This window comes from Dromaius novaehollandiae, chromosome 20 (assembly GCF_036370855.1).
Source record: "Dromaius novaehollandiae isolate bDroNov1 chromosome 20, bDroNov1.hap1, whole genome shotgun sequence".
NCBI lineage: Eukaryota > Metazoa > Chordata > Aves > Casuariiformes > Dromaiidae > Dromaius > Dromaius novaehollandiae.
In genome coordinates this window covers 561,747-586,145 of record NC_088117.1, presented here as the reverse complement: position 1 = coordinate 586,145, position 24,399 = coordinate 561,747, and the positions used below count along the sequence as shown (strand labels likewise).

Genomic DNA, 24,399 nt, shown 5'->3' with positions numbered 1-24,399 from the left:
TGGTTGCTGTAAAGTACCTGTTCAAGTTCCAAGAGTATGTTTAAGTGGTGGCCCGTTACCAAAGTTGCAAGACTTCTGTGGGAAGGAAAGAAAGAGAGAGAGAGAGATGTATATAAAGCAGATGCTCAGAGATTCACAGAAAATCAGTGTGAAACTATTACTTCTCATTTTGGAGTGAGAAAAGGAAATTAGGAATAAACAGGATTTGTTTCTGTCACGGTCTCTAAGATTCAGAAAGGAAAATGTGCTTTGCTTTCTCTTTTCCTCTGAGTTGAATACGAATCCAGAAGATTTGGAAACAGTGGTCTTGGAGGTCCTAGTTCTACATTCTCATGCAAAATAATGCAGGTTGAAAATCTGTAAGAGTCTTGTAAACATGTTTTACTCACAAAGGAAATTGAGCAAGAAAATGTTCAGTCATTTGGTTTATTTAAAAAAAAAAACTTAGTTACAAATTGCTTCTAAATGATTTCCCTATCTGTTGTTAACTGAATTCCATTATTATTACATGCTCTTGTATTACTGTTATTACTTGTATTATTGTTCTGATGACTGAATATGCTGACTCACCCATTGAAAGTGTGGTTTTTCATTTTTGTAACTACTTTCTTTTATTTTTTTAATCTTCAAGCAGAAAGAACAATCAGAACCATCAGAAACAGCTAATGTGTCTGAAGGCGTAATCGCAGAGTAAGTCTCACTTATGCCCTATGAATGGGAGACAGAGTCTCCTAAGTCTCTTTGAACATAGAAGGCAACAATTAGTATTTCACATATTTCACAGAAGGGTGCAGCTATTGCAGGAAAAGCTAGTCAGATGTCAGTATATTTTTGTTTGTTTAACTATAGAAATCTCGTGTTCATATCAGTAGAAGCCACTCGTTTATATGCTCTGTTATAATTCAGGTTGGCAGAGTGTGAAGAGTGAAGCTGGAAAGTGTAGTTCAAGCTAAGGACCTCATGCTTGAACAAGACAAGATTTCTTGATTGCATACTTTGCAGCTTGTCACAGTCTGCTATGCACACCTGCAGTGTAGTGTGGACATGAGGAAAGATAAGAATATATTCAGCTTACTCTTTGAAGTTTTGACTACATTTGACCGTGCTGGTTGTTTTCTACAGGTGTCTGTTTAGCCGCGTGGCCTGAAATGTAGTCTTTTTGTCTTGCTTTTATGGATCCCCCAAAGGGCCACATCTTGCCTTTTGTTTTGCCTCCAGAGCAGTCCCCAAAGATGATGAAATTTTTGTCTTGGGTTTTATGCCAGCGTAGGTCACTTTGACGTCTTAGAATTCCCACAATGAAAATTCCCTGTTGGCCTTCTTGCCCTTCATCCCTTGCATTTGGCTTTTGTGGCACATCTTGCCACCTCCCTTGCTTCTCTCATGAATATTGTGTGTGCATTGCATGTTTTTCATTGGAATATAAAGATGCACTGAATGTAGGGCTTGTGAGTAAAAATGAGTTAATGCCATGTGAGAAAAGAGGAGCCTCTGCCCAGATCACTATGTGGTAGAGTTTCTGGGTGATATCCAAGGACTGTTTGCTTTTTTTGATGGTGTTAGGTTTCTTTTTTAGGGGTGTGCATGTGTATTTTGCCTCCATGGAAATACAGATGGAATCATCAGCCTGCTGAAATACACTGTCCTAGTCCAGCATAGCTCTTGTTCCAGCTTTGGTTAAGGGAAACACAGAAAAAGTATCTCTGTTTTCTTGGGATGGATGAATGAAGTACGATAGAGGAAAGAACCCTCCAAACAGTCTTAGATGACAGGAAGGAGGAGTCAGTCTGTTTCTGTCATTAAACAAGTCTCACACTAAACGTTTAGAAGTGACACATGAGTGAATAGTGGAGATGCAGGGAACCTTACTTTGCCTATCCATTCCCATGCAACCCGAAGGAACTGCTTTTAAGTGCTGCCTTTTTAGTTTGGAGGGGTGAGATATCCTCTTCAGGTAATAATATTGTTGCCTGGGTGGAGCACGGCAGTTGTTGTGACACTGCTCTAAAGAATGAAGTCTTGTCTCTGCCAAATGCCATTTTTAATGTCTGCACCTGGGAGTCATCTTAGTTCACCATCATTTAGAGGTTTTTTGCAAGATGCTAATGAGTGATTCTGGTATTTTCCATGTCAACTTTAGACAGCAGAAGAGATGGGCAACAATCCAGCTGCTGCTTCACCGAGGTGCAGATCCCAATGCATGCTGGATACCAGCACCCCTTCTCTTCCTTGCCATTAAAGCTGCAGATGCAGAAGCAGAGAAACTCCTCTTAGAAAGGGGAGCCAGGACTGATGTGCGGCTTCCATCCAAGGTTTTATTGCATTATAATTGATAATGATGTAGGATTCTAGATGAGTGCAGCAGCTTCTGTGTCCTGCTGTAAAATCTGCAAGTAAGAACCAGCTTTAGAATGGACAAAAAGCTGTTTAAAGTGATTATCCTGTTCAAAGAACTATTTTATAGAAAGAACTCAAAGCTCCTTATTCCCTGAGTTTTCCTTCCTCATTATGTTTTCTTGTTGCCAAGCCCATGAATGACTGGGGAATGCTTGTGAAGCTGCTCCTCAAGTTGGTAACAGCTGTTGTGATTTTGGTACATTGTGTATCTGGTACCTTGAGCTTTCCACTGTCCTGTAACTCAGTTTGTAGGTTCATGGTGGCTGAAAGTGAGACACAGTATGTGGGAAGAGGAAGCTGGGATTATTCTTTTGAAAATATTTGGTACTGTTTTAAGTTGCGATAAACAGGAGTCTAATGCTATGTTTCTTTTTTCAGTTTGGGAGTTTAACCCCTCTCCACATAGCTGTATCTATTCCTGGGGAGGAAGGAGTCCAGATAACACAGTACCTCCTGCATTCTGCACCAGATCTTGATGCAAGGGCAGAAGATGGAAATGAGGTATATGGTCCAGACCAGGTATGTTGCTTTGTGAGCTCAGCTTCTTGCAGCTCTTGAAGGCTGCACAATACATAAGCAGAGAGTTGAGCTTCCTGCCTGCTTGATTTCCGTGAAATTTTTGCATCCTATTGGAATAACTATGTTCCTTTAGAAAAGAAAAAAAGTAAAAAAAAAAAAAAAAGCCACTGGAGGTCTGTATTATTGGGTTACAGTAAACACATCCATGTGTTTTGATGCCCCAGAACATTTTTGCTGTCATGCCTCGTTTAAGGCAGAGGTTAAAAGTCTCTTGTGGGCAGTCTAGTATAAATGCCTGAAGGTATAATGAGAGCAGTGAACATAGGACCACTGTCAGAAACAGATACATGATGGGACCTGCTTGTTTCATCTCCATGGAGCCTGCCTACTTGTTTTTGTTTTGTTTTGTTTTCCTTGAACACAGACTCTTTCTGCTGGATTCCTGCAGCATTCACTGTGCCCCCAGAGTTACAGAAAGATAGCTCTGCAGTAAACTTTTTTGGTAGTACAGAACTTTTTGGTTAGGGTTGCCAATTTTTTTGATAATTGTCTACTTGTGATGGAGCTATACCAGCGAAAAGTGCTCTTTTTGGCATTTGTTACCTGAGGAATTACTTTACGTTATAGTACTTAAATCATTTCACAGAATTACCAAACAGTTGAGAGTTTGGAAGGGACCTCTGAAGATCGTCTGGTCCAAAACCCCAGCTCAAAGGAGGGTCAATGAGAGCAAGTTGCTCAGGACCTTGTCCAGTTGGGCTTTGAATATCTCCAGGAATGGAGACTCCATGGCCTCTCTGGGCAACCTCTTCCCGTGTTTGGTCACCCTCACAGGAAAAAAAGATTTTTATTATGTTCAAGTGGAATTTCCTGTCTTTCATTTCCTGCCCATTGCTTCTTGTCCTGCCACTGGGTGCCACTGAGAAGAGTAAGGCTCCACCTTGTTTACTCCCTCCCATCAGGTATTTATACACATTGATAAGATCCCCCGAGCCTTCTCTTCTCAAGGCTAAACAATCCCAGATCTCTCAGCCTCTCCTTGCACGAGAGATGCTCCAGTTCCTTAATCCTCTTTGTGGTCCTTTGCTGGACTTGCTCCAGGGGAGTCCAGAACTAGACACACAGATGTGGTCTGACCTGGGCTGAACAGAGGGGAAGGATCACCTCCATTGGCCTGCTGGCAATGCTCTTTCTAATGCTGCCCACGATGCTGTTGGCCTGCTTTGCTGCAAAGGCACGTTACTGGTCATGTTCAGCTTGTCCACCAGGACCCCCAGGTCCTTTTCTGCAGAGCTACTTTCCAGTAGGTCAGCCCCCAGCATATACTGGTGCCTGGGGTTATTCCTCCCCAGGGGCAGGACTCTGCACTTCCCTTTGTTGAACTTCATGAGGTTCCCCTCTGCCCATCTGTCCAGTCTCTCGAGGTCCCTCTGAATGGCAACGCAGCCCTCTGGTGTATCAGCCACTCCTCCCAGTTTGGGATCATCAGCAAACTTGCTGAGGGTGCACTCTATCCCTTCATCCAGGTCAATTAGTAAACAGTAGTAAACAACTTAACCAGTATTGTCCTTGTATTGACCCCTGTAGGTGCACCACTGGTGACTGGCCCTCGGCTGAACTTCATGCCACTGATCATAACCCTTTGAATCCGGTAGTTCAGCTAGTTTTCAGTCCTCACTGTCCATTTATGTAAGCCATACTTTAGGAGCTTGTCTATGCAGACGTTGTGGGAAAAAGTTTTGAAAGCCTTACTGACGTCAAGGTAAATGACATCCACTGCTCTCCCATCTTTCACCAAACTGGTCATCTCCTTGTAGAAGGCTATCAAGTTGTTCAGGCTCGATTTCCCCTTTGTAAATCCAAGGTGACGACTCCCATTCACTTTCTTTTCCTTAGTATTTTTGGAAATGGCTTCCCAGAGGATGTGCTTCATCACCTTCCCAGGGATTGAAATGAGGCTGACATACTTGTAATTCTGCAGATCCTCCTTCTTGCCCTTCCCGAATATAGGAGTGACATTTGCTTTCTTCCAGTCCTCAGGAACCTCACGTGGTAGCCATGACATTTCAAAGATAATTGAGTGACCTTGCAATGACATTGATGGGCTCCCTGACATCCCATCAGGTCCTAGTCACTTGAAAAATGAGTTGGCTTGTGTAACAGGAAAGATAAGATTTGTCTTGTCATGACAGTGGCTAAGGTGAATGTCTGTTTGCAGTCCAGGGAGGTTTAGATAGCTTCTTCAGTTTGTATTGCAGTACTTTCTCCTTTAGTAGCAATCAGGATGACTTGGTACCTATTTGCAAACAGTATGCAGTTATAAAATGCCCAGATGCAGTGCAGGTATATTACTTTCTGACATACCATTTTTTATTTTTTTATATTGGTCTGGTAAGCCTATATTCATGCACCTTAAATGAATGACATGTGAATGAACTTGAGTGAAGACCCTTTTTGCCTGATAGCTTGCTTCTTTCTTCCCACCCCTCACTGTATCATTTGGCCCAGTAAAAGTTATTAAATTCTGTCTGTAAAATTTTCCTTCCCTGGATTCCTCCAGTGGAATCAAATTTCTTAATGTGCAGTGCTGAAGATGATTTAGGCAGATGGAATCTGAATGTAAAGAAGGAAGTAGAAAAAGGGTGGCCATTGCTTTGGTGAGGCTGAACAAGTCTCGTCCATGATTGACATCCAGAGCAATGGGTGACCAAGCAGTTTATTTTCTTCTGTATGTCTCTGAGCTATGTTACAAATGTTCACATAATTTCACTTAGGTTCCTCTGCCTCAAACCAGAGAAACCCAGTTGTCCCGTGGTGTCACTGTGCACCTGAAGAATGAAGCAGGACCACCAAAAGGGTACTTCTCCTCCTATTTTGGTCCTGTTCCAGAAGAAGGTGGAAGGAGTGCATTGCATATTGCATGCGAAAGAGAGGATAACTGTGAGGTAAGAGCATGGCATCCGAGGTTCTGCTCATAGAGAGTACTTATGAGCTAAACTCCCCAAATGACATATCTAGGGAGTGAATACTTTTCATCCCTCTGTAAGGAGCTGATTGAATTCCCAGGATAAACTCCTTACCTTGTGAATTATTAGTGTTGTACTGATTAAAAACCCATTAGCACTTGAGAAAAAAATATTTCTTAAGTCTTTAGAATTCTGTTTAACACATGAAATTCCTCTGCTTAAGTTTCCATTAGTGACTTGGCCATTAAGTTTTACTATTCACGAGGCCAATTTGAAGCTGGACAGTCTGAGTTTTCTCATGTGCTAACCTTTGAGCATTTGGGTTTTTACCGTAGTAACATTCTTCTAGCAGATTTACGAGGTGTGCACTTGGAGGAAGGAGAGGTTTTTGAGAGAGGAGATGTACTTCTTCAGAGGCAAGCTTACGTATACCCTTTGGCAGCAGGGTTAATGAGATTTGGTAATCTGATGGAGAGGTTTATGCATAACACTACCATGCTTGGGGTTCTTAGCCATGAGAAAATGGAGGTATACTTTTGCTATAGGATCATAGCTTAGGTGAAAGGCTTGAACGTGTTTTATGCTGCTCATTTTGTTCATTATTGTTACATATACATTATATTTAAAAGTTAACATTATTATGATCTAATTCCACCTTTTTCTGCACCTGCCTACACAGCATGCCAGAGATGTTATCCGCCTCCTTTTAATGCATAAGGCAAATCCAAACACACTGTGGAGTGGCCATTCACCACTTTGCTTAGCAATCGCCAGTGGGAATGATTTGGTGAGCATCTTTGAGTTCCTCTTTACGTGTGTTGTACTCCTCCATTTGTCTCTGCCTTCTCTGATGACAGGCAGACTTGGGTAACTAGTTATGTTTGCCATAATTCATTCCCAGTGAAAGTACTAAATTTGCTTTTCTTTCAAACCTGTGGATGTTGCATGAGCTGAACTAGAGGAGCCCTGTAGTATGACAGCGATAGCTAGAAATATTTGGTAAGATTCAGAAGGGTATAGCATTCAGAGAAGAGTATCCATTTTTATGAATCACAAGAACATGCAGTTCTCTTACAGGCTACCTCCCCACTCAAATCATCCCAGCCAAATGTTAAAACACTTTGCTTCTGGATATAAGAAAAAAAATGTAGCTCTTTGAGGGTAAGGAGTATGCTTTTCTAGGAAAAGATCAGTGATCACACTTGGAAAGGATCTGGGCATTACGGGGCTCAGCACTCCACAGAGGAGGCTTACAGCTCACACAGTAGAGTGCAATATGTGAAGTCAGCACCTACCTTCCCTGAGCAGGGAATGGCCTCCCTTCTGCTCAGACAAGGCCCTTAAGAGTGGGTCCACAGCAGCCAGCATGCTGCGAGAGAAAGTGTACCAGCAAAACAGGTAATGGTGACAAAGTGGTGTGTCTGCAGTGCTCTGCTCCTCTTGGAATACAGCTCCAGGCTCCTGGTTCATCTTCTTTGTGGAAAACAAGGGAGGAGAGTGAGGGGGTAAGAGCTGCACCCAGGCTGCCCACTAAGCTCAGCCGTTGTGCAGGCAACCAGCCAGCACAAGGCCAGGGGAAGAACAATTGGAAGGGAGCAAGCGTGACTGTGTAGCCTAGTGGTTCAGGTAATAAGCTGATAGGGGCAGGGTTTGGGTCTAATTTCTGTTTCTCGGGTTACTTTCTCCTGTGTAAAAGCACGCTAATAATTCAGTCAGGCATTGTCTTGGAAATGCAGATGTGAACAAAGCGAGGGGAAGCCACTTTCAGTGTTACTGATGAAATCAAAATTTTACCTCTCGTTCTGTCACTGCAAGTTTTATACTGTGTGTTAGGATTAATGGTAGATCATAATGGAAAAGATCTACTGTGTATTGTTACTTTCTAGTTATATTTATTTCAGTAGAAAGTTATCAATCATCTGGATACAATATAATAGGGAGCTACAGGATGGACTGCAGAAGTAGATACAGTAGAAATGGATGCAGCCAAATACAGTAGAAAATAGATTCTGTATCAAATGTTTGAACCAGAACATTTTTCCTTATGTTATCTTTGTTTCTTTTAAAAGACAATTTAGGTATTTTTCTGGGAAAAAAGAGTTTACTGCATCTTTGATTTGTTTGTACAGAAAAGATGAAATTTCAGGACTTCCCACGGAATGGAATGGAAAGTCCCATATCCAACACATTCTACTGCTTCTCCTGCCCCTCTCAGAGGCTAACATTCAATGGAGTGATGATCTAATAGACCATAAATGTTCAACCTCTCTAATCCTTATCTTTATGGTAAAACATAGGTGGTTTTAGTATATTTTATGAAACCTACCCTATAGCATCTTGGTCTGGCTGGAGTATCACTTTTCTGCTGTGGAACTGTCAAAATGCATCTCCAGCAATTATCTGTTGCATTTGCAGGCAGTGGTCGAACTCCTCAAACATGGGGCTGATCCAAATCTGCCATTAAGCAGAGCAGTAAGAAGTGCCCTCTGTACAGCTGTCAGTACCACATATGAACAGAAGAGAACAAAAGCACAGAGGATTGCTTTGGTGAGAGAAATGTGGGGGTTTTTTGTTGTTTTTAACTTCAGGAAAAGCAGTAATTTTTATCAGGTGTGTTGAGTTCCATTTCTCTTTAATGGGCAAGCTGATTTTTTTTTTTTTTTTTTTTTTTTTTTTTTAGAACAATTCATTTGTGTCTCTTCCCAATGCTATTTGTTTGTCTCCTAAGGAATAGAGGTTTTGTAAGGAAATTTGTTTTCATGTTTGAATGAAGGTGATGGCAACCTCCTTGTGTAGAAGAGGAAACACTGCATTTAAAGCAGATGGGGGGTTGCCCATGGCCCTGTCAGATCTGACTGTTCCCTTGCTTGTAAACACAGCTGGCATCCACATGAAGAAAGATGCATTGCATTTGATTGTGCTATATAAAGTAGTTGATAAAGTGCACTTTCTCACCTGTGATGAGCTCAATGGAAGCATTTGGCCTTGTGAAAACTGGACATTTTTCCCTCGTCCCATAAAGCACAGAGCTGACCTCATTGAGAATGGAGGGGAGGAAGACTGCCGTTGAGGAGCACTAGGAGAGGAGGTGATTTCTCCAGCCGGGTTCTGTTCTACCCCTGCGTCACTAGTTGTCCGTGCTTCATCTGTTGCTGCAAGATTAGGTTGTGAGATATCCAGAAACAAATAGCAAATGCCTCCAAGAAGGTTTTATTTACAAAACACATGTAGATTTAACAGTCCATCAACGGCTCTCCAGTGGCAGAAGAAATGCACAATTTGGTACAGAGTAGCCACACAAATCGAGGTTAAGCTCTGATATTCAGCCCTGTCTCTAACTGTGGCATGGACACAGTATAGTTAGAAAGCTGGATGTCAAATGTTTTGCTTTCTTTTTTCAGGTTGATAAGCTGCTTGAAGCTGGCGCGGATATCCTTGCACCAGTTACTCTTAGGGAAGGACAGCAAAAAGCAGTGGGAACAGCTGTCGACTATGCCTATTTTGAATATTATCAGGTATGACTTCAGTTCCCGTAACTGAAGATACCGTGTTCTTTGCATTCATCAGAACAAACAGCCTCTTGTGTCCTTAGGATTTGTCTAGGGCCTTCTTCAGAAGCTTTCACTGAAAATTTACTTTTCCCTTCATTTGTCTTGAGACTCATTTCATTTGCTGCCAAACTTATGACCACCCGAAGACTGAATACCTCTAGTAGTTTTGCCTGTGAAGGCAATCCCTGTTGTCACATTTTATAGTAAGATTCTGTTCATAATTGGTTTGTAAAGAGTTAGCTGTAATTCTACATCCAGCCATTAAAAATGGAAGTAACGTGTGTTTCCATGAGGCTACAATCAAAACAGGAAAAGCTGTTATGAGATATATATATATAGTAGATAATAAATTTAGGTATGTTATAAGCTATGATAATAAATTACTGATCAGTCAAACTTCAAAATAAAGGGTTAACCACTTATTAAAGTCATCCTTAATCATTATTTAACCCCTTATAAAAAGAATCTTCCTATGAAGTAGAACTAAGAATTTTCTGCCCAGTTTTTTTTGGGGTGGTGGCAGGGGATGTATTTGTTTAAAAAAAATTTTGAAATGGTCTGCGATGCTGTAACAGTTTCTAATTAGAAATGAATCTGCCTTTGGGTCATATAAGTAATTTTTTTGGTAGCTTTATTGTGAATAAGAAAATTTACATGACAAAGAATCTTTGTTTCTTAGCAGCGTCAGAGATTAAGTGGTTTGGTTCTTGAGAGAATCATTTGTTCAATAGTGCAAAAAATAGATAGAGAATTACTTAATATATTAAACTAGGAAACTACAGGGATGGGAAGGAAAGCCAAGTTATACTGCAGATTGCTTGCCTCTGGGACATAAACAGTAGATGTTCTGAAAAGAACAAAAGTAATGGTGAGTCTTGGGCACCTTGCAGTAGAGCAGCCACATTCAAGCTACTTGAGAAAGTGCAACATGGTACCTCCATTCCTAAGGTGGGGTACAGCTCATTGCTACTACAGTCCTGTGACTGTGGGATCCATCACTGTATCTCACTGGCAGAGCAGCCTACTTGGAGCTAATGTGGTTTTCTGCATCCCGCTGCAGTGTTCTGTGTGGATAGTAAAATTGTTATTCTTTGGCTTGCAATCGCAACTGATCCTCAAATAGGAAATGCAATTTAAACAATTAGCAGTTGTAATCACTGGCCAGCCTTGGTCAGCATTCTCCAGGTATCTTACTTCTTTCCTGTCTTGCTCTGGTCTGCCTTAGGCTTTTGCATCTTGGGTTTAATATGCTCCTTGCTGGCACTAATAGGGAGCAGTGTGGGAAACAGAGAAACTTAATAGTGGCCAAACAGTGCCCTCTAGCAGTCTTTCCATTTTCAGGAAGCTTTCCTGTGTTCCCAGAAGTGCTGGGAGAGGAGGGGAGCCCTGCAAAATGACGGCAGCTTCTCCCTTGAAGAAAATTTGTTTTAGTTAACTTGATGAGTGCTCACTGAACAGATAATCGGAACAACTAGACTGTTTAATATGGACATCTCCTGTGCCAGGATTAAGCAGGGATGATACTGTGCAAAACCAGTCCTACATAAGCAGTGAGGAGATGTAGGGGTTCTACAAACGTTAAAGAGAATGAACAAGTCACTGTGAAGGAAATTTTGAATATAAGCTTAGTGCCTATCCACTGCTTCCTCGTGAATTCCTATACAAGATCTGTTACCACGTGTTATGGAGTAATTGAGTGAGCTTGTTCCTCTTTCACAGATGGACCTTTGAATTGCTTTGTATTTAGTGCAGGTAGCAGTGTGCATTCAATGGTGACTGTGGACAGCTAGCATATGTCCATTCCCCGTGGTAACTTGCTCCCAGGTCCTTTCCTGGGATTCCCACTGTATTAATGCTCTTCTACTCCTAGAGTGGTGACAATAAATATGTAAATTAAGGTCATTTGAATGACTTCCTGAGTAGTGCTCAAATACGTGGTGAAGCCAGGCTTAGACTCTAGATCTCCCAATACCACTATAATCTGAAAAATGTTTCATATATTCACTGTGAAAAATATCCAAATGAGGAGTAGAAGGCAATGTTACCTAGAACTATTATGTCTCACATTTTTCATAATCTTACTTTCAAGAAGGATGTTGTTTTAGTGTGTCTGATACACATCATCATATTGATTATGTTTGCCCAGTTGATCAACAACTGTCCTGTGGCTAAGCAGAGTTTTAAGGAAAGGTGTCTTGTGACTAGTATTCTAATTCTCAGATCCTAAGTAGGAATGCTGATTTTTTTTCCCCCCTTCTTTATGTTGGTGTAGTGGATTCAAATATTCGTACATCTGCTTCAAAGAAGAAATCGGGGAGCCATCATGCGAAAGAAGTGAGGTAGGTGGAAGACACTGCATGCAAGTGTTGACTGTTCTTAGCCAAAAATATTATGTCCTGTTTTTTCCTCACCAGGCTTAATGTCACCCTACCATGTTTTTTCTTTTCTAATTGTTTCCTCTTTAGTGTGTCCAGTCTTGTCAGCTACAGACAGCTTCTTCCTCTGTTCTGATCACATCATTCCTTTTCAGCTTCAGACTCTGCCAGGAGAGTCTGCATAATATTCAGTCTTCTCGTGATAAGCAGTGTGGCCTGGTATCTTAAGCTAATTCATGACATCAGTGGCTTAGGGTAGCTTACAAATACTAAGAAATGGACACAGACAAGTTTTGTGGCTTGCATTTCTGGTCTCTAAATCAGGAAAGACTTCTAGAGTTTGAACATTAGTCTTGGAATTGTAGCATTCTCAGCGGTTTGAGTTACGGAGGAAATAGTTGGCTCAAGGATACTGTACTCTGTCATCAGTTTCTTCTGAGCAAGGCACTCTCATCATCCTGAACTTTGTCTCAGTATTTGAATCAAGTGAGAATTTGAATCATGGTCAGGAACTGAGGCACTTTTCGCGGGCATAAGTTGTGAGGTAGTATTTCTGCTGAACCAAAATGGATCAACAGTAGCATAAGATGCAGAAATAGCCGGAAGAATGTAAACCAAGAACTAAAATGAAATCTGGAAGGTTAAAGCAGCACACAAACGTTTTACAAATAGATGTTAGGGATGACTTGCAGGCAGAGAGATCTCAGTGAAAATTGCTAGCCATTTCCTTTGCCAGAATTGTGCAAGTTTTGTTTTCTCAATTAGTTTCAACAGCTGCCTGTCTGGTCACTATAGCCCAAGAATGGGAATTTCCCATAAACTTCCAAGTGCAAGACTTGTATCATGTTCTCAACATACAGCCCTAGGCAAATATGCAAGGTTATGATTTGTAATTGGACAGGCCTTTACATTTACAGCCAAAGGAGACAGCAACTGGTAGACAACTTATTATTTCAGGGATCCTGCCACTCTCTCCTGAAACTCTTTCCCTGCAAAGGTCTGATTCCACCCAAGCTCCATGTTTGCCACCCTCTGTTCTTGGCTCCATGGAAGGATGGGAACAATTTACCAGCTTATCTGTACAGTAACTGGAGTTCCTTGATATCATTGTTCCTATTTAGCTGTGGCTTATCCTCTGCTGACTACCACTGTGCCCACACTGTAGCTATCCTCTCATAGAACATTTGTTACTCTCAGGGAACTGATCCTTGGTCTTTTTCTCTTCTGGGGACTCTGCAGAAAAGTTGCTGCAGTTTCCAATTCAAGTTGGATGAATTGTTTTTGTAAAGACCTCTGTTGGACTGTGGCTGTGCTTTGACTGGATACTGACAGGAGTTGTCTGGGTCATTGCCTGCTACCTCCCTTAGCAAGGCATTTAATGGAATCCATGTCACATGACTAGAATGCTACAAAATCTGATTTGGTGTTAAGTGTAATGCATCCAGTGTTGCCTCTGATGCCTCTTAGCTCTTTAAAATTATACTAACACATGAATGAATCTATTGCATGAAATCACCTTTGGCTTTATGTTATGGTCAAATTTCATAAGTGCAGAACAATTTGGCTCAGACCACATTAGGGAAATCGGTGCTGTAAGGGATTCTTAAATGCTCTGAAAAGGATATAGGTACATAGGCCAATTTGCACTTAGTAACATTCTACTTCCCAGTCCCACTGAAAATCTTTGCCTAAGCACTCTTTGCTGCTTCTTCCAGCTTTGCTGTGTTGCAGGGACCTGGCTGTAGCCCTGTTTGCCTCTGCAATATTCCAGTAGGTTCTGTCAGTTTTTTTAAGTCTGCCTGCTTGGCTTTATTTCTGGCCGCATATTGTCTGCCCTGCCTGCCAGTTTGAAAGTGAATACCTCCAGACTCGGTTGTTACGAGCAAACTGAAGCACACCATGCACTAGGATGCAGATGTTGATTTGGTAAAGGCTTGGGAGTGTTCCTCACTAGGACGTTTGACTTTTCTAGGGGCTGGTGTGCAGCCCGGTCCCCAAATACTCCTAGGATAAGCTGCAGGGTCTCCTGTTTCTTTATCCGTGAATATTACGACATTTATATTTCTATATTGTGAGCCATTTTGATATAATTTTACTGTGATGAACAAACGTTGTCAGACTAAGAAAAAACTTCAAACAAACAATATTGTGCTTTTTTTTTATAACTGCCTTTGTTCTAGGACACCGTTTTTTAAATACTGCTATCAGTGCGGACGTTCTGTTGGTGTTCAGCTGACATCTTGCATTCATTGCCATGAAATCTTCACTTGCAGTGAAGCTTGCAGAAGGAAATCCTGGAAGGAGCGGCATAGGCATGAGTGTTCGGGATTGCTGGGTAGGTCTGACAGTCACTAGTATGTGTGTACAGTTGTTTGTGCATGTTTTACTGAGCTGGAATGTCTTCCTTGTAATGGCTCAGTAAAATGTGTTTTGGTTACAATTTAAACAAAAAAAATTCAGTTATTCACTTGAATAGCTGTGTCTGTAAAACCATCAGCTTTAAGAGAGCTACTATTGTGTCATTACAGTCAGTTTCAAGAGAGAAGAATCTTTCAGGTGAGCACAGAACAAAAGGAAGATGCTCCTGAAGACTAATGTTCATTACTGAAATCATAAATATACAACTTTCCAAGCTGAAGAACCTCAATACATCTAACAAGCTAGGAGGAACGGGGCTTTCAGTACAAACTTTACCTCTATCTGCATATTAGAATAGAAATCTACGAGATTTCTGACCTTTGTGCATTGAATCATTGATACCACCCTACTGTGGTTCAGGTAAACTGCAACATTTGTCATTGACAAAAAAGAGGACATTATACACGTTATACACATGCACACACTACACAGCAGTAGAAGACTGGCATAGTGGATTTATACAAGAAATTAAAGTGCTGTCACCATATGAGATGCTCACATATGAGCCACAATGAGGAATCTGAAATGTGAAGATAAATAAGGAACTGCTGCCATTCTGAGGCTGATCTGTCTTTTAGTGGCTGTCCAGCCACTAAAAAGTCGGTCCAGGATGGGTCTTTTAAATCTGGGTACTTGTAAAACCTGTGAAGGGAGTGAGGCCTGTCCAACTGGAGATGATTTATATGAAGCATACATGCTTATCAGTATGGGTTCTAAACATCTTCTAGCGGTTTTCCCAAGATAAGATATCAGTGGTGTACTTCCCAGATTATATGGGAATAAATGAAACTGTTCTTAATAACGGGAGATTTCCCTTGCACCTTAATCAAGTGCTTTTTCTTCTTCCTGTTCCTTTCATAAAGTTTTGTTACACTCCTGCATATAATTAAAGCTTTTGAGTTTCACTCTTTTCTGGAAGCTACCTTTCACCCACTTACACACTTCTGCTTTTACAGCATTTGATGTATGAGAACTGCAACACGTGTATACAGAACACTCTGTTTTTACTACTATTTTTTCATATGTTTGGGATGGAAATGGGAACAGACTTAGAAAGGGAAGTCCTGAAGACTGTGAATCGGAACCACTAGAAAACAATAAAAATGATCTGGGGGAATGGTAGAGGCTTCTGGAAAAACGGCACGGTGCATGCCACAGAAGGGTAACCAACCAGCTTGAGTTCGGTCAGACTCTGTCTTTAAGCACACAGTGTGTTGCTGACTGTCCTGCACCCTGACAGGCATGCTGACTTCTCTAAGCAACCATCATGGGCCAGTCAAAGCAGGACACTGGAATGGAGACAAAGTAGCAGCTACTCCACTCAGCTTAATTTTTGCATCATCCTCAAAGTGATAAAGAATAATGAAGTGATAATAAAAAAACATGTTCGGAGCAGAATGTGCCTTGATAGATGCTGCAGAAGCAGCAAATAAAGCTGAAGGGCACAGGTCGGATCTGATAAATTATAGCCCAACCCACAAACAGCAGAGATTTTACCACTTTAATGGCAATATATTGCTTATTTATGTTAAAAGATTTGACTTGAGAAAAGATTAGGAATTTTCCTAAAATATGAAAGGATCAGATATCTGATAAAACTCCTAGACCAATGAGGCATTTGAGCTTGTTTGACTAATGAAATCAATATATACATACCTTCCAGTGAAAATGTCTTTGCTCACAAGGTGTTCCTTAGTCAAATTGTTTTCAATGGTTAATCCATTCTGGAACTACTGACAGATGAAAGAATCCTTGATGTGTGTATTTCAAGTCATGCTATTTATTTTCTTGAAACCAAAATGAAAGACTGAGCTTCTAAAGATAGAGCCTGGCAGAAGCACTTACTGCTTAAATGGCATTGTCCTTCCCTTTTGCTTTTGAACATCTGAGCAACTCAGTAGTTAGAGCTTGGGTGAGTGAGGTGTTGAGTCTTCACTGCTGAATTGTGACTGTTAACAGCTGCCATCCATATCTTCCTCTTCAAAACTCTTCCTGTTTTCTGGAGTTCTAGTTCCTCACCTTTGTTTACATGAACAACAACAAAAAAAAAAAAGAACAAAGAAAAAAGAAAACTGACATTGAAGAAAATGATTATTTAAAATTAATGGAAAGCTTTTGTTCTTAAAAAAAGTTATGATGGACTGTTTGAACTGTTTTGTTGGAGCAGCTTCTCTTGGACACCACCTCCAAGCATATGAACCCTGCCAGACCATCTGGTGACCAGTTATGCAAAACAGGGGCGTCCTTGGCTGCAAGGGATGCACCAAAATAACACAGTTAAAAGTTCACTGGCTAATGATAACCATACAGCCCATGTGCACATTCTTGCTACAGATGGAAGGCAATGGTGGAGAATACGTGGGAAGAGAAGGAAATAATGGGAAATAGAGAATGATAGGGAATATACTGGGAATAGATGGGAATGATGGGGGAAATTAGGGAGTAGAAATGATGGGGAACAGATGGAATAATAGGAAATTGCAGGGAATAGATGCAGAATAGAAGGGGGTATAGTAAGGAATAGCTAGGAATAGAAAGAAATTATGAGGAATAGTTCTGAATAGATGGGAATGACAGGGAGTAGAAGAGAATGATACACAATGCAGGGACTAGAAAGAAATTGAACACCTAAGGGAGCAGAAAGACAGAAAAGCATACAGAAAGGCGATAGAAGGAATGGAAGGAGATAGAAAGGATAGGCCCAGTTTAGACATGTTGTATCTGTGAAGTGCGAATGGTCATTATCATATCACAGAGTAACAGATTGATAGTTTTGGCCTTCTGTCAGCCTGGGGACACTTGAAATGGTGACCTAGATGCTACACACTGGAACCATCTCTGTCAGCAGACTTAATATGTTTTTGAAAGTATTTTGAAGGAGATGTAGAAACACAGTCCTGAATATACTGTGAAGTATAGCAGCTACACACTACACACTGGTTTGGTAGATAGACTTTAGTGGTGCATAGACCACTTCCAGTCCATCAGTTAAAAAAGACTTTTCCAGAGAGCAGGGACTGCAAGAACTTGCTAGTGTACTCTTTACCTCTACTTTTCCCATCAAAAATAACATCCAGAAGATCCTTCCAACACTGTTTAAATGCCCTATAATGTTTTGGTTGTGGGTTTTTTCCTAAGTGTCAAAGCTCAGAAAACTGGTCAAGTCATTCCAGCTAAACAGTGCTAACAACAGAGCCCTGAAATGCTGTCAGGCTCCTTTGTTGAAGAAAAAATGATCAAACAAACCTGAAAACCCACAGAATAGTTTATAAAGATCAGATTCTTATTTTTACTCTTTTAATATATAAGTATTAAATCTTTGTAAATTTCTGACCTGTATAAAGTATTCTCCAACTACTGGGGTTTTTTGGTAAATATGTTAAGTAATTCCCCCGCCTCTTCAGCAGCTTTCTCACACTAATGCATGTATTTCTGTAGAAGTGTATAATCCCTTTTAATTGTTCATAATATCTTGTCTACTGTGTATTCCACAATGTCTTTCCATATTGTTTTATTGCTGCTCAAGATGATCTAGTATCTAAATCTATGGCCAAGACAGTCTGAGCTTGAGGGAAGGTCAATTAATATGTTTCATTTGGTGTGGGGATGACAGATTAGATTTCTGATCTGTTATCTGTCCAAAAGCTGTGTTAAGTTTCTGCAATGATTACAGCTGGCAGAATACGCAAGCTTATTTAGACTAGGGATTTATATCATGACTAGTAAAGGCACATGGTTATTCCTGTATTAACCAAATGTTTACTTGATTAAAAAAAAAATCTGTGTGGGGGGCCTTTAATAGAGGTCCAGTTTCTTGGGAACTTCCACTGCAGCTCCTGTAAAGCTGTTGGAGATAAATGGAGTGAGAAACAACTGTTTCTAGAGCTGCTTTTAAACAAAAACAGAGCTCTAAAAGCTCTTTTTTTTATTAACCCCAAGGTATGTATTATATAAGTACCATCGGAAGGTTATCCAGATAATCTGTGAAACATTTTTTTAAACTGTTGAACCTATTCTTGGCATCTTTTATGCCCTGTATCTATTCAGAAGGCATAGCAGTAAATTTAAGAGGCCTTACTGTCTCTCTTCAGTCTTCTCACTGCTCCTCCTTAGTTCCTGGTTTTTGGCAGTTCTGGGTGACACCCTTTCAAGCACAGTTGTGTCGTCCTCTTGAAGCTGTGCATATGCCTGTTGTGTTGCATTCAGTGGAGCAGTACAGAAGCTCTGTGACCGAACCGTCAGGGCACTGTTATGTAATGTACAATTTAAGTCCGTTTTTCAGCATAAAGTCAGCAGTACAGCTAGGAAACATTTTTCAGAATTCGTGGAACAAGTGTGAGTGTGTTCATGTACCAAGATTTTTTCTTGGTAATAAACTTTTCTTTTTAACCAGTGTCTTCCTTCTTTTTTAATTTTAAGGTGCCAGGGATTTTTAGGGGAGGTGTGGGGGTTGTTTTATTTCTTTTTCCTCTCCCATGGTTGTCTTTCATCGAAAATGACCTGAAATTCCCCAACTCAGATCAGTTTGAGCAGTTCAGTCTGTTACTCTGAGAACCTCTGAACTTCCCCTCACCCCACCTTTTCAGGACCTTTCCTTTTCAGTTCCTTTCTCTTTTCTCTTTACTTTTTCTCCCTCGTCCTCTTCCTCTTGACTTGATGGCAGTGTAATTAGCATTTATTTTGTGCCCCAGGAGAAAAACTCTCAATGGTTAATTGAGTCCTGAAGTAACTAATAGTCAGCTTTAACCACAGTATTAAGACACTCTTAAATGTATTTACAAGAAGAAACAAGTATCCCTTACACTCCTGTATGTGGTCATTGTTGTCTAGGAAGTTATAGGTAGGTAAGTAGGTAGCCACTGCTGTCCAAGATAGAGTTGGTCTGTCTGTTGACATCACACTTGATAAACTGAGCCACAATAGGAACATTTTAAGTCTTGTACCTATATCTAGTTTATTGTTCCTAGGAAAACAAAGGTCACCTACACAAATATGGTGGTTTATTTTGCAGAGAAGAGTAGAGGTCAAGCACCTCTGGATGCAAGCAGTGCGGCATGCAAAAAGGATGCCATTGGCAAAAAGGGGGAAAAAAGAAGAGAAAGATGAAAGGCGAAAGAGAAGAAAAAGTAAAGTTAGGAAGGGTGGAAGACAGCATCACAGGAAGGATGACTAACTTGTTTCAAGTCACACCTACTATTGTATGGGCAACATTTTTATAGGATTGTATACATTCTGCCTTGTACTCCACTTCTAGTGAGGTTAAAAATGACCTAATCTGACAAGTTTTGAGAAACTAAAGCCAAAGTCTTTCCAAGATGCTACATATGAGCTAAAGGACAGGTAATTCTACTAGATTCATTGAAACCAACCTGGGAATGGGGGGTACATACAAGTTAGGTATTAAGTAGATATATTTACTATTAAAAATGTATCAAACTCCCCATTGGTTTTACTGGTCTAATGCAATGTATATTTATTTTTAAACCAGTATGGCCCATAATTGAACTTCATTACATATATTCCCTCCCGTGGGGGACGGAGGGCCCATCTGCAAAACAGACTTGCTGTCTAGGGAGGTTCGCTGCTTGCTGGGGGCTCAGATCTGGGATGCTGTAGAGAGGTTGCTGAGGCTTGTCCAGTCCTTGGACTATTACCCCTTTCTGCTCATTCACATGCAAACTGATGATCCTATCAGGAGTCTTTGAATGTACCAAGAGTGACTACATGGCTCTGGGGGGGAGGAGTGAGGTCATGGGGGGCTAGGTGGTTTTCTCCTTGATACTACTGGTGAAGGGAAGAGGCTTAAGGAGGAGTGGATGGATCCTGACATTCAGCACCTGGTTATGCAGCTGTGTTGATGACAGGGATTTGGCTTTGAAACCACAGGACCCTTTTTGAGAATTGAGGACTGATAAGATGAGATGGAATCCACCTGCAAAGATGTTTTCCATCTCTGCCAACAGACTGACCAACCTGGTGAGAAAACTAGGAAAGATGGGGGAGGGAGATGACAACCCACAGTCAAGTGGGAAAGTGCTGGACTGGGTTGGCAAGCAAAAGCTGCAGGGTGGTGTAGATGAGAATCCTCAAAATTAACAGAACAGGGCAGAATGAGGTTCACCCCAAGTGCACACACATAAGTAAGAAAGTACAAAAAGGACAGCATTGCGGGGGAAGCTCTTATCCTTTTCCTGGGAAGTAGGTTGAACTGAGTGCCTCTCAGAAGGATCTTTACACTAATGCATGCAGCATAAGGAACAAGCAGGAGGAATTAGGTGTGCATGCAGTTACAGGGCTCTGTTCTCATTGGGATCATCAGGACGTGGTGGGATAGCTCATACAACTAGAGCGCTACAATGGATGAATACAGGCTGTTTAGGAAGGACAGGCTGGGAAAGTGAGGAGAGGGAGTCGCCCTCTATGTGAGACGACAACTGGAATGCATGAAGCCCTGCCTACAGAAGGGAGATGAGCCAGCTGAGAGCTTATGGGTCAGGATTAATGGGCAGACCAATATAGGCAATGTTGTTGTGAGTGTCTGCTACAGACCACCTGATCAGGAAGAAGCAGAGAGAAGGCAAAGATACTGAATGTATTTCTTGCTTCAGTCTTCACTGCTAAGACCAGCCCTGAGGAATCCCAAACCCTGGAGACAAGGGAGAAAGTCTGGAGAAAGGAAGACTTGGTTAAGGAGGCTCAGGTTAGAGATCATTTAACCAAACTTGACATCCACAGGTCCATGGGCCTTGATGGGATTCACCCATGAGTGCTGAGGGAGCTGGCCAATGTCATTGCAAGGCCACTCTCAACCATCTTTGAAAGGACATGGAGAGCAAGAGAGGTACCTGAGGACTGGAAGAAAGCAAATGTCACTCCAATCTTCAAAAAGGGCAAGAAGGAGGGCCCAGGGACCCAACACGATCCCTGGGAAGGTAATGGAGCAGCTCATTGTGGATACCATCTCCAAGCATATGAAGGACAAGAAGGTGATCGGGAGATGTCAGCACAAGGGGATGCCAGTTCACAAGGGGAAAGCATGCTTAGCCAATCTGATGGCCTTCTATGATGGAATGACTGGCTGGGGAGATGAGGGCAGAGCAGGGGATGTCGTCTCCCTTGACTTCAGGAAGGCTTTGGATACTGTCTCTCGTAACATCCTCTAGGCAAGCTGATGCAGTAGGGGTGAGATGAGCACAGTGAGGTGGACTGAAAGCTGGCTGAAAGGCAGAGCTCAGAGGGTTGTGATGAGTGTCGCAAAGTCTAGCTGGAGCCCTGTAGCTAGTGGTGTTCCCCCAGGGGTCAATACTGGCTCCAATCCTGTTCAACTTAGTCATCAGAGACCTGGATGAAGGGACAGAGGGCACCCTCAGCAAGTTTGCTGATGATGGAGAGGAGAGGATGATACACCAGAGGGCTGCGCTGCCATTCAGAGGGACCTCGAGAGGCTGGACAGATGGGCAGAGGGGAACCTCATGACGTTCAACAAAGGGAAATGCAGAGTCCTGCCCCTGGGGAGGAATAACCCCAGGCACCAGTAGAGGCTGGGGCCTGATGTGCTGCAAAGCAGCTCTGCAGAGAAGGACCTGGCAGTTCCTGGTGGACAGCAAGTGGAACAAGAGCCAGCAGTGTGCCTTTGCAGAAAAAGAGGCCAACAGCATCATGGTCTGCATTAGGAAGAGCATTGCCTGCAGGTGGAGGGAGGTAACCCTCCCCCTCTACTCAGCCCTGGTGAGGCTGCATCTGGAGTACCGTATCCAGTTCTGGGCTCTCCAATACAAGAGAGACATGGAGCTACTGGAGCAAGCGCAACGAAGGGCTACTAAGATGGTGAAGGGACTAGAGCGTGTCTTATAGGAAGAAAGGCTGAGAGAGCTGTGCCTGTTGAGCCTGGAGAAGAGAAGACAGAGGGGGAATCTTATGAATGTGTTTAAATATCTGAAGGGAGGGTGTCAGGAGGGTGGGACCAGACTCTTTTCAGTGGTGTCCAGTGATAGGACAAGAGTCAACAGGCACAAATGGAAACACAGGAAGTTCCGTCAGGACATAAGGAGAAACTTCTTTCCTGTGAGGGTGACTGAGCACTGGAACAGGTAGCCCAGAAAGGCTGTGGATTCCCCATCCTTGGAGATGTTCAAAAGCTGTGTGGACAGGGTCCTGGGTAACGTGCTGTAGGTGACCCTGCTTGAGCGGGCGAGGGGGGGGTGTTGGACTAGATGATCTCCAGAGGTGCCTTCCAACCTCTATCATTCTGTGATTCTGTGGAGCAGATGAAGCCTTCTTCAGAAAACTGGAAGAAGCCTCATGTTCACCGGCCCTGGTCCTCATGGGGGACTTTAACTACCCTGATATCTGCCGCAGGAACAACACAGCAGGGCACAAGCCAAGAGGTTCCTGGAGTGCATCAGTGACAACTTCCTGACTCAGGTGATTGAGGAGCCAGCGAGGAGAGGCAGTCTGCTAGACCTTGTACTTACAAACAAGGCAGGACTGGTCAGAGATGTGGAAGCTGTGGGCAGCCTTGGCAACAGCAACCACAGGATGATGGAGTTCAGGATCCTGCAAGGAAGGAGCAAGGCAAAAAGCAGGATCACAACCCTAGGCTTCAGGAGTGCAGACTCTGGCCTGTTCAGGGCCCTGCTTGGAAGAAACCCATGGGATGCAGCCCTGGAGAGAAGAGGAGTCCAGAAGTCCAGTACATGCTGGGGGCCAACCTGCTGAAGAGCAACTTTGCAGAAAATGACTTGAGGGTCCTGGTGGACAACAAGCTGAACATGACCAGCAATGTGCCTTTGCAGCAAAGCAGGCCAACAGCATCGTGGGCAGCATTAGAAAGAGCATTGCCAGCAGGCCAATGGAGGTGATCCTTCCCCTCTATTCAGCACAGGTCAGACCACATCTGAAGTGCTGTGTCCAGTTCTGGGCTCCACAGTACAAGACAGACATGGAGCTACTGGAGCAAGCCCAGCGAAGGACCACAAAGAGGATTAAGGAACTGGAGCATCTCTCGTGCAAGGAGAGGCTGAGAGATCTGGGATTGTTTAGCTCTGAGAAGGCCCAGGGGGATCTTATCAATGTGTATAAATACCTGATGGGAGGGAGTAAACAAGCTGGAGCCTCACTCTTCTCCGTGGCACCCAGTGGCAGGACAAGAAGCAATGGGCAGGAATTGAAAGACAGGAAATTCCACTTGAACATAATAAAAATCTTTTTTTCCTGTGAGGGTGATCAAACATGGGAAGAGGTTGCCCAGAGAGGCCATGGAGTCTCCATTCCTGGAGATATTCAAAGCCCAACTGGACAAGGTCCTGAGCTCTCGCTGACCCTGCTTTGAGTCAGGGGGATGGACTACAGACTCCTAGAGGGTCCTTCCAACCTCAACAATTCTGTGATTCTGTGGTTATATGATTACCACAACCAGCTCCACAGAAACCTTGCATGCAAAAGCAAAACAGAGAGGAGCGTTAAAGCTCTTCTTGGGGGGAGGGTGGGGAACGGAGATTTGGAGTTAGAAAAAAGTTACTCAGGTCAATATTTTGCTATAGAAAAGATTCAAACAGATTCATACAGAAAGTTTCAAAAATAATGTCCTTGTCATTGCCTTCTCGTGCAGAGAGTTTGCTATTAACCTACTTGAGAACTTTCCATGATAAACAGTTCCTGCCCCACAGAAATCTCTTATTGAGTGCCATGTGCCGTATCAAGGGATTCTCGCTTGCTTTGGATTTGTTGCTTTGAAGGGAAGTTATAGGGAACAGGAGTGGGTAGGGAAGGAGCAGTTGCTTCAGGATGGTGATTCTTGGTATTTTGCTTTTAAAATTCTTATTTCTTTAAAGGGTTTTTTGTTGGGGCTTAATAATCTAGAGAAGAAAATGAACAAACATGTGCCATCTCTGTAAAGTGAGAACCAGAAAGACAGAGTAGTGGATTTAGAATTGTCTTTCTTTCAGCCTGCTCTTTTGTGCCATAGTTTTTTATGTTTTAAGTAAGACTGAGGGTCATTAAACACTTTGAGAGCACATCTATTTATTGTTTATAGATGTTGAACAGCCTGTTGGTGGGGGGCATGGAATAGCAAAATAAAGTCTATCTTTGCTTTAAGCAGATGCATTTCTGTCTCTATTCCCCATCTATTCACTGCCATTCCCTATTATGCCATCTGTTCCCTATCATTGC

The 24,399-nt window shown here is 42.3% G+C and overlaps 1 protein-coding gene and 1 long non-coding RNA gene across 3 annotated transcripts; both read left to right on the top strand.

Moving 5' to 3' along the window:
* Nucleotides 1-2,724: 2,724 nt before the first annotated feature.
* On the top strand, nucleotides 2,725-9,445 carry LOC135330356 (ankyrin repeat and MYND domain-containing protein 1-like). Of its 2 annotated transcripts, none has more exons than XM_064523528.1 (5): nucleotides 2,725-2,916; nucleotides 5,691-5,861; nucleotides 6,562-6,669; nucleotides 8,298-8,429; nucleotides 8,563-8,627. In XM_064523528.1, exons 1-5 carry the CDS (start codon nucleotides 2,755-2,757, stop codon nucleotides 8,614-8,616), a joined length of 627 nt encoding a protein of 208 aa, XP_064379598.1. In that variant the 5' UTR covers nucleotides 2,725-2,754; the 3' UTR covers nucleotides 8,617-8,627. The 2 variants fall into 2 exon arrangements, with proteins under 2 accessions (XP_064379598.1, XP_064379597.1); XM_064523527.1 differs by lacking the exon at nucleotides 8,563-8,627 and adding an exon at nucleotides 9,284-9,445 and having other exon boundaries at nucleotides 2,729-2,916.
* Nucleotides 9,446-11,711: 2,266 nt separating this feature from the next.
* LOC135330357 (uncharacterized) lies at nucleotides 11,712-14,706 on the top strand. Its single transcript, XR_010392334.1, has 3 exons — nucleotides 11,712-11,772; nucleotides 13,989-14,143; nucleotides 14,337-14,706. It is a non-coding gene; the product is annotated as an uncharacterized LOC135330357 (long non-coding RNA).
* Nucleotides 14,707-24,399: the final 9,693 nt, after the last annotated feature.

Excerpts from the sequence above, each read along its gene's own strand:
- LOC135330356 (XM_064523527.1), top strand. The coding sequence starts at position 2,755 with ATGCTATGTTTCTTTTTTCAGTTTGGGAGTTTAACCCCTCTCCACATA. Across the intron at positions 2,917-5,690 it reads AGGTATATGGTCCAGACCAG|GTTCCTCTGCCTCAAACCAG; the intron begins GTATGTTGCTTT and ends AATTTCACTTAG. Across the intron at positions 5,862-6,561 it reads AAAGAGAGGATAACTGTGAG|CATGCCAGAGATGTTATCCG; the intron begins GTAAGAGCATGG and ends CTGCCTACACAG.